The following is a 10,299-nucleotide window of genomic DNA, read 5'->3' on the forward strand; positions in this document are numbered from 1 at the left end:
ATTTCAGAAGTACAGTCTTTGATGGAACTGGCTACAGAGGATGCTTAGTTGTGGCAAATAGATATGAGAGACCCAACCTGGGTAACACTCGGAGTCAATGCTGACTTAAACTCTGGAAGAGAATCTTTTGCTTGAGAGCTCTTTGCTAGTCGATGGATGAAAAAAAAATTATCCTCCATGCCACATGAATTTTATATAATTAATACTTATAGTTTCACCTGTAATGCTTTGTCAGCTGGAAGATATTTCGGGATTTTTTTTCCCCCAGTTCTAAGATTTTTAAGATTTCTGATTCCCTAGACTGAAGAAGTTCTGGAGTTTGTTTTACTTCTATTGGGTGTAACTTTGCCATATAGGAATATCAAGTTCTAATTATTTTAACATCGAGTTCAAATAATTAGGCTCATGACAATGTAAGCAGATGCCAATGGTGGAAAGACAAGATGGGTGATGCCAGTGTTGCAAAGTTTCTAATATTAGAGTTGGGAACCACTGCTTTGTCCAGGGGACCTGGCCTTAGGAAAGCTACTTGAAGGGCCTTCCATCCCATCTGACCTAAAATTGAGCAAAACTTCTACAGCGTCACTTTCTTGCCCATGTAGAGAATTTGTTTTCTTATACAAGTACTTCCTAAGCTTAGACCAGGGCTAAGCACTCAGGTATTATCTCCACTTAATTATAATCATCCTCTTTTACTAAAACCAGTGAGGACACAAAGCCTTCCCAGAGGCCTCCAGGAGTTGCCTTACACAAACAATACATGGAAAAACCTGGTCACTAACATTAGGCTTACATCCAACTTCCTTCCTGCACATCCTCTCAGTTAAGGGGTTGACATAATTGCCTCAGGCTTTTGAGCAGGTGTGATACTCAGATGACTTTGGATGCTTGTTTCAGAGCCCAGGGAAGAAAAAAAGCAACTGATCCTTTTATAAAACTGGTCTTTAAGAATAAAAGGTACAAAAAGATGTTCACACTGGGACTTGATAGTCTCTGAACAAGACAGTTTCCAAGTGGCATTGAGACACTGGCAGACAATCAATTCCAAGTCTACACTGTTTATCTCCACCGAAAGCAGGGCAGTCAGAGCCCATGATCAGCATAATAGCCCTGAACCCTGAGAGATCTTCCATCTTCATCCAGCTCATCAATTATTTAATAAGTCCACTCCACTGGAGTCAATTAGAACATATATTATATAGCAGTCCCTTCAAAGACCGAACCAAAAAAAAACCCCTTTTTTTGTTTAATTCTAAAGGGAACAAGAAATAGATGAAGCCCATCTTCCTTATTCCCCAATTAGTGAAGGTTTCCCAGATGGTGAACTGAATCACTTGTGTCTCTGATGTTTGGGAAGGTGGACTGTCTCCTTGTTTCTCCTGTTGTCTGGACAGCCCTAGATGCGCTTGGAAAAATCTACATCACTGATGAAATCATGTCCCAACAAGTAAACAAAGATCCAACCCACCTCGAGGTAGCTGAGGATGCAGTATTTCCAGGCTCTGTCCAGTCCACAGGTAGAAGAAGCTGTGAGCTGCCCGCTGCGACCCACCAGGAGATCGCCAGTTGGGGGGTGACAGGCACATCTGCTGCATTCTTCTTGAGCGTCCTCTTAACTGAGCAATCCTTGAAAACATGATAGAAACAGGACACATGAGGCAGTCTAAGGGTGGCAGAGGCTTAAAGAAGTGACTGCTTAAGTGGGAGAGTTAACAGTCCACCTGTTTTTAATACTAGTTCTGTGATCATGAAGACCCTGGTGGTGGATACTGATGGCACCTTCAGCCTGATGGAAATCTCTTAGCCGAGGAGGTTATGCCATCTGTGCTCATGTCCCACCTGGATCAGCTGAAGCCAGTGACTTATGGATGCATGTTTCTCAGCCATTGCCTCAGGCTGGGATCTACTCTGTGATGCAGTTTATGCTCAAAGCCTCTTCTAGAGGGGAGGTTGAAGCTGGACTCCTGCTGGGACCCCATTCTGGCTCCACTGCTCTCACTCTCTCCCTCTCCGGAGCACTCCCTCAATAAATTACTTGCACATAGATCCTTGTCTCAGGCTCTGCTTCTAGGAACCTGACCTTAAACAACCTCCATTCACTGGAAATTCTCTGTGTGTCGTTTTAGGGCAAATAACAAAGACAAATACACAGACATGAGGGAGGAGAGTCCTAATCCTGCCTCTTATATCTGTTGTTCCAACCTGGAGGAAAATCAACTGGAGAAATTAAGAAATCCTTGGGAAATAACTTTCTCTTAAAATATGTAAATTCAGTTGACCTCCCTTTACAACCTGGAGTGCTGGATTCAGGCACACCATGGAACAGATCATGTTTCTTTGGGATAACAGATGGCACAGATGGAATTCCAGACTTTATAGTACACTTAGCCCTTGGTACCTGCCATGCAACCAATCTATCATGAAGGGTTCAGTCACAGAGCCTTAAAGGGCAGCTCTATCTCAGCTGTCACAATTCTCTGCTCTTCATGAGAAACCTCTGAGATAATATCCTAAATGTTGGTTTAAAGATGATGATTTTTAAAGTTCTGTTTGTCTTAAAATGTTAAATTCTGAGTTAATATAACTTAAATCTCTATATGTGAATACAGGGTGGGTAACCCACACTATTTCCTGCCTGCACAGCTGGTCTGCTTTATTCTTTAACGTTAAAGTTACACACTTATAACCCATAGCGTATTAGTCAATTTTGTTTACTGTTGGGACTGAATAAAAGAAAGCAAAAATCTTACTGGGAATAAGGTCTAAACTGAACACACACTAAAGCTAAATACATTATACTAAAGCTATAATGTGAGTCCTCTATTTTATTGATAACTATTTATAGAAATAGTTACACTTCTTTTATTTTCTTTTTTGGGCTTCCCTTGTGGCTCAGCTGGTAAAGAATCCACCTGCAATGCAGGAGACCTGGGTTCGATCCCTGGGTTGGGAAGATCCCCTGGAGAAGGGAAAGCCTACCCACTCCAGCATTCTGGCCTGAAGAATTCCATGAACTGTAGAGTCCATGGGGTCGCAAAGAGTCAGACATGACTGAGAAACTTTCACTTTCATACTTCTTTTAAAAGCATATTTGAACGGGACAGTATTTTTATTTATTTATTTTTTAGGACAGTATTTTTAAAAATTCAATTGAATGGTTAGAATTCTTTTTTTGCTTCTTAAGACTAAAATCTAAGAACTAGTTTTCTCTTGATTGCAACTCAAACTGAAGACATGATAATTTTGCAGAAATAAAACAGCCTCTGGATTGAAAGACACAGGACCCAGAAGAGCTAAAACAATTAAAAAAAATTTCTACTTGATATTAAGGTTTACTATGTATCCACAGTAAGCAAGAAAATGTAATATTGGTGGAGAGACAGACCCATAGATTAATCGAATAGAGACCTTGGAAATAGATCTACACAAACACGATCAACTGATTTTTGAGGTTCAAAGGTGGATGAAGGACAGTCTTTCAACAAGCAGTGCTGAAGCAGTTGGACATCCAGAGGCAAAAAAATGAACTACAACAAAACCCTCACACTGTATACAAATATTAACAAAAATGGATCATGGACTTAAAAAGTAAAATATAACACTCCTACAAACACATAGGAGATTTGAGCAATTTAGGGCGAGGCAAAGCATTTTTAGAATTGGCAATAAGAGCATGATTCATAAAAGGAAAACTGGTAAACTGGAACCTCATCAAAATTAAAAACTTTATGAAGAGGTAAAAAAGCAAGGAGAATATAATTACCAATCACATATCTGACAAACCTCTTGACCTAGAATATATAGTGTTAGTCATTCAGTCATGTCCAACTCTTTGCAACCCCATGGACTGTAGCCCGCCAAGCCCATCAGGCTCCTCCGTCCATGGGATTTTCCAGGCAAGAATACTGGAGTGGATTGCCATTTCCTTCTCCAGAGAATATATAAAGAGCTCTCAAAACTCAACATTAAAAAACCGATCCAATTAGAAAATGGCAAGCGGCATGAATAGACATTTCACCGAAGGAAACACATAGATGGGAAATAAGCGCCTGAGAAGATGTTCAGCATCACCAGTCACTGCTGCGGCTGCTGCTGAGTCGCTGCAGTCCTGTCCGACTCTGTGCGACCCCAGAGATGGCAGCCCACCAGGCTCCGCCGTCCCTGGGATTCTCCAGGCAAGAACACTGGAGTGGGTTGCCATTTCCTTCTCCAATGCAGGAAAGTGAAAAGTGAAAGTGAAGTTGCTCAGTCGTGTCTGATTCTTCGCGACCCCATGGACTGCAGCCCACCAGGCTCCTCTGTCCAGGGGATTTTCCAGGCAAGAGTACTGGAGTCGGGTGCCATTGCCTTCTCCATCAGTAGTCACTAGGGAGATGCAAATCAAAATCACAATAGTACTACATACCCATCAGAATAGCTAAAAAAAACAAACAAACAAAAAAAAACCTGGTAACTCCAGCTGCTAGAGAGGGTGTGGAAAAACTGGAATACTTATACACTGCTGGTAGGAATATAAAATGGAACAGCCATTCTGGGGAAAAGTATGGTAGTTTCTTATAAAGCTAAGCATGTGCTTATCATACAGTCCAGCACTTACACTCTTAGGTAATCATCCCAGAAAAACTAAAACTCATATTCACATAAAAAACTGTACAGCATCTTTATAATAGCTCCAAACTGGAAAGAACCCAGATGTCTTTCAATGGGTAAATGGTTAAGGCTTCCCTGGTGGCTCAGATGGTGAAGAACCTGCCTGCAATGCAGGAGACCCATGTTCAATTCCTGAGTCAGGAAGATCTGCTGGAGAAGGAAATGGCAACCCACTCCAGTATTCTTGCCTGGAGAATTTCATGACTGAGGGGCCTGGTGGGCTACAGTCTATGGGGTTGCAAAGAGTTGGACATGACTGAGAGACTATCACTCACTAAGTAAAGTGTAGTCTGTCCATACCATGGGATAGTACTGGGCAGTAAAAAAGGAAGGACTCATTGATACATACAACACTGTGGGTGAATCTCCAAGGAATTACAATGAGTAAATAACGCCCACCTCAAAAGGTATGTACTGCATATTTCCATTTCTTTAATGATGAAATTATAGAGATGGGTAACAGATTCATGGTGGCCAGGGGTGATAGACGCAGGGAGGAAGGGAGCTGGATGAGGATATAAAAGGGTATTACTAGGGAATCCTTGAGTTTGAGAGAGCTCCGGGAGTTGGTGATGGACAGGGAAGCCGGGCACGCTGCAGTCCATGGAATTGCAAAGAGTCGGACACGACTGAGTGACTGAACTAACTGGGGGAATCCCTGAAGTGCTAGAACTATCCTCTATCTTAACTGTTGTGACGGGCTCATGAATCCAGGCTTTTGATAAAATTGCATAGAATTAAATATACAGACACACACTCACACACACACGAAAGGGAACATGTAAAACTAGGGGACTCTAAATAAGGTTAATGGACTATTTCAGGGTCAGTTTCTTGGCTATATATTGTACTGTAGTTACTCAAAGTGCTATCATTTGTAGAAACTGGGTAAAATGGGATCTCTCTGTATTATTTCTTACAACTGCATGAGAAACTGCAATTATCTCAATGCAAAAAAATTTTAAAAACCAAACAATTCTCTCCTCAAAAATCATCCCCATCAGCCTCTGGATGGTGAATCATGTAAATCCCACACTCTAAAATAATACACACAGGATGGGTTCCAGCTGCTCCTGTATATTATTCCTTTGAGACAAGAGAATTTATGCCAAATCCTGTTTTAAGCAGACAGAGGTGGGAGGGATGAACCTAAAAGAAAAAATAATTACCATACTGTGGAATAAGCTTGCTTTCTCCTCAGGTTTTTTGATGGTAAAAGTAAGAGTTTTCTTCATGGACTTGTTTTGCATTTAGTGGATTACTTTCCTTCAGCTTGCCCTCCAAAAATGCAGGCTATTGAAAAATACTCTTTCTCTTGTGTACACATTTCCGACAACTATTCTGTTCATCTGATGATTTTGTGATTATTACCATGCATTAAACATATGTAGATCATGGTTCTACAGCTAAGAATATGATCCATAACGTCTCCTTCCCCACCAGTTACCAAACGTCACTTTTGGGAATTTTCCATCTTCCATCTCCTTGTAAAGATTATTATACTACAACAAAGCATGACATTTCTTTCTCTTTGAGATATGATAAGTTCCCCTCGTATACTTTTAAAATTTTATTGTATAATAAATGATTCTAGCTTGGTTAACATGGATTTTTTTCTTTTTATTCACCCAACAATCCAAACCCAAAGTTCCTTTTATTTCCTAGAATTGGCATCAAGGATAAACACCTAATTTGAAGTTTGGACTTAACAGACAGAGGCTTTTTCAAAAAGGTCAGGTATAAAATCTCTGCTGGTGCTACGTGTGGACTAGCTAAGATTTCCCTCCCAGGGATTTATTATTTTAGACAAGTTTCCTCCTGAATTATTTCACTGGAATTGTTACCTTAGAGATTAAACATGTTTTTATAACCTGACTTGGCCAAACTTGTTTTAATCAGGTATGTACTTTTCAGAAAAAAAAGTATTCCAAGACTTTGGGAAATGGAACTATTATTCGTGTAATATTCTACAGTCGAATATGAACTTTTGATCTAAAATACTTGGCAGAAAGAGGCTAGAAACATTAAGTAGTTAAAGCTTCATGCCTGAACATAGACAGACTCAGAAATATCCTTCCTGGATTAAAGCTTTCAATTGCCAAGTTATTACAAGAGCATTAGGTTGGAAATGATTCAGAGAATAATGGTGTTTCAGTCTTCAGAAAACCAATGTATTGCTAAAAAATTACATACAACTTGAGTACAGGATCTTATTAAAAATGAATTTTGGAAAGCTGGTGATTTAAAGAAAACATACAGTAAATTTTCTGTAAAGTCAACGGTCCTTTTTTAGATATAACCATTACTATATGATCTCAGTAACTGCACATTGTTACAATTTTCTTAAACACCTGCAATGTTTTCATGTACTTTAGAATTCACTTCAGAGTTCAGAAGCTATAAGCATACACATTCATTTACATACTCACGTACATTACTATGAGTGAGAAAACCTGCAAAGGATGCAGATTGGTTAAGATGTGTACTTTGTAACCAGTTCCCCAAACCTGGGACCGATTTTATGATTCTTTCTCTTCCTGTGCCAGAATGCAAGCCAAGGGGTTTAAATAGGCATAGGTATTTATATAAATGCCTGTGGTTGAACTATGGGCTTCCCAGGTGGCTCAGTGGTAAAGAATCTGCCTGCCAGTGCAGGAGACGCAAGAGACAAGAGTTCAATCCCTGGGTTGGGAAGATCCCCTGGAGGAAGGCTGAGTAGAGGCTGGGGGAGAGGAAGTGTCTCCTGATTGAGGAGGCCTCTCTGAGATGCTGTGGCGAGGTTTAGAACTTTGGCAAGATGTGAGTAAGTTACCCTGTGGAGGGGCTGGGAGAAGATGCTATGATTGGTTGCTTCTGGTTTTGAATGATGGATTAATCCCTAAGGGAACAACCAAAGCAGATGGAGATGGGCACTTCCCTGGTGGTCCAGTGGCTGGGACTCTGTGCTTCGTCTCCTGACCAAGGTGTGGGTTCAATCCCTGGTCAGGAGACTAAGAATCTTGCATGCCCACGGAGTGGCCAATAAAACCCCACCCCCTTCAAACAACAAAGAAAGCAGAACAACAATAAAAAAAAGATGTAGATGAAACCAACTCTTCTCGGCCTCTCTGAGGCCAGACCTAACCTTCCCAGTTCTGACGGTGTGCAGACCAGTGAATCTCCTCTTCCACTGGCTGGTGGCTCATCTCTGAGGCAGAAAATTTTCTACAGAGAACAAATGAACATTTACCATCGACAGCTGTTCTTTCCATCAGGACCAGTCAAGCCAACTGAGAATTTGTCTCAGCATTTGGGAATTGTATGCAGAAGGAAATGGCAACCCACTCGGGTATTCTTGCCAGGAGAATTCCATGGACAGAGGAGACTGGCAGGTTACAGTCCATGGGGTTGTAAAGAGTCGGACAAGACTGAGCGAATATCACTCACTCACTTGGGAACTGTAAAATTAAAAGTGATTCTTCGAGTCTGCTGCCATGAAGAAATTCAGCATGAATCCTTGAAGATTCTAAGCAATTTAGATGCTACTCACCCAAGGCAGGGCTGTTACAGACAAAAAGTTCAGGATCAAAGAGAGTAATTGTTGGAAACCTCTTCTCTATGACTAATGTAATGATTCTCAGCTTATTAAAGACTGCTCAGTCATGGAGAATTTGGCCTTTTAGCTCAGAGCTGCTACTTATTCAGAAGAGAGAATTTTGCCTATAAATTCTTTATGAGATTTCATCACTGGGTTAAGTGCTACATTCAAAGCAGAGCTATTTTTTAAAATTAAAATGCATTGTATTTGTAAATTAAGAATCTGAAAGTATTTTGCTCTTTTAGTGTCTGTATTTATCTGCTGCTGTGAATACTCCATTAAAGACTGACAGAAATAGCTATGTGTGGATACTAGCCATGTTTGAATGAAACTTTCTGGTTGCTTGACACAATTATACAACAGAAGAGTCATGTGAATATCTTTTAGTATAGAAAAAAGGGGTGGATATGTTTAAAACCTGTTTCCAGTAAATATTTTAGAACAATTCAATTCAAACAGAAAATGGATTTTGACATTACTCACCAAGGTGCAAAAGAAAGGTCAGTTGAAATTGCATTCTTTTGTCAGGAAAAAATTAAATTCAATTCTGCTAGGTTTAGGGGAAAAAAAAAGGAAGGTAAAGTCAGTAACTGATAGAATCAAACATTGTCATCAGTTTTAAGTGACATGAAAATTTGTCTGATGGTCTTTCTTTGGGTACTTATTATCCTTTAGTCTTCTTTTTCTCTCCTTTTAAAAACCTAAGTGAATAGTTAATTTACAATGTTGCATTAGTTTCAAGTGTATCTGATGGTTCTTTGAGACACAAAAATGCCCACAGCGCCCAACTCCTTAAATAATAAGTGTATACACTTTTTTGCAAATATTTGTTTTCTAGTTTTTGAACTCACAGAATGTAATCATTAATCTATTTTGTCCATTTTATTTACTTAGAAAAAACTTTAATTATACAATGAACATGTGTACTTACTGTTGAAAAAATAGAAAAATCAGAAGGCAAAATTGAATTGTTATCCATTGAACTACCATCCAGAGAAAAGTAGTTAATATCTTGCTCTGTGTTTTTCCATACTTTTTATCTTGCATATAAATATTTCCCAAAAGTGGAACAATGCTGCATGCTTGCTTCAGTCTATACATCCCAGGCATCTTTTTGTACCAAGAAAAACATTTTTACATCAGGGAATTTCCACTTATGGAAGGATATCAGGACCACTGAGGGGCTTCCACAAACCCAAGCTGTGTCCCCCTTTGTAGATTCAGCTGTGCCCCTCTAGACAGAGGGCCCCCACAGGTCACTGTTGTAAGGGACCTTGACACAGATGGAAGTACCCATGGGCCTCTGTGAGCTGGGAAGAGAGGAAGTGAAATACTTTCCTGTACCAGTATTTTAAATGCCTGGATGGCATACTCCTGAATGCAGGAACCAGAGTTTAACAAATGCTCTACAGGTTGACACGGACTTCCTTCCTTATATTTTCCTGTTGCATATATTTTTGCCGAGTCTTTGTTCATATCCTTAACTATTCCTCAGGATATGAAGTGGAAGCACTGGATCAAAGAGTGTACCTATGCTTGTGTGTAAATGAAATGTTGATGCTATTATCAATAGCCACATGGAAAGTTTGTCCCAGCTTATACTCTCACCAACAGACTATGGGAACAACCATTGGCCTGAATAGAAATTTTTAAACCTTGTCAATTTAAAAAGTAAAAAGTTATCCCTCATCATTATTAATGTTTTTGCTAGAAGAGCAGTGAATATAAAATATTTTTCATGTACTCACAGGAGAGAATTTTTTTTTCCATTATGGCTTATTACACGATATCGAATATAGCTCCCCGTGCTATGAGATTTTTTTTTTTTCTTTTGACATTCTCTTCTTCAAGGCTTTTCCTAGTGAGTTTTTGGTTTCTCCTGCTAGTCCCACATTTAAATCCCTCTAATCTTTCACTCCCTACCCTGCAGCATCAATACAGCATTTCCTACTTCCTGAACCCTTTTCTCATGCAGATTCCTTTGCCTTGAATGCCACTCATCTGAACTTCAATGCCAGCCTCTTTATGAAGTTTTTTAATGGGTGTTTTGAAATGACTGACTGTAGGCAAAT

The 10,299-nt window shown here is 39.8% G+C and overlaps 1 protein-coding gene across 1 annotated transcript in view; it reads right to left on the reverse strand.

Moving 5' to 3' along the window:
* The window catches only part of LAMB4 (laminin subunit beta 4), a 117,510-nt gene extending 108,766 nt beyond the window's left edge, over positions 1-8,744 (reverse strand). Inside the window, 2 exon segments of the mRNA XM_052638388.1 lie at positions 1,469-1,626; positions 8,711-8,744. Coding sequence (XP_052494348.1) covers positions 1,469-1,626; positions 8,711-8,744 — 192 coding nt within the window.
* Between the last annotated feature and the right edge of the window lie 1,555 nt (positions 8,745-10,299).

This window comes from Budorcas taxicolor, chromosome 4, assembly GCF_023091745.1.
Source record: "Budorcas taxicolor isolate Tak-1 chromosome 4, Takin1.1, whole genome shotgun sequence".
Taxonomy (NCBI): Eukaryota; Metazoa; Chordata; class Mammalia; order Artiodactyla; family Bovidae; genus Budorcas; species Budorcas taxicolor.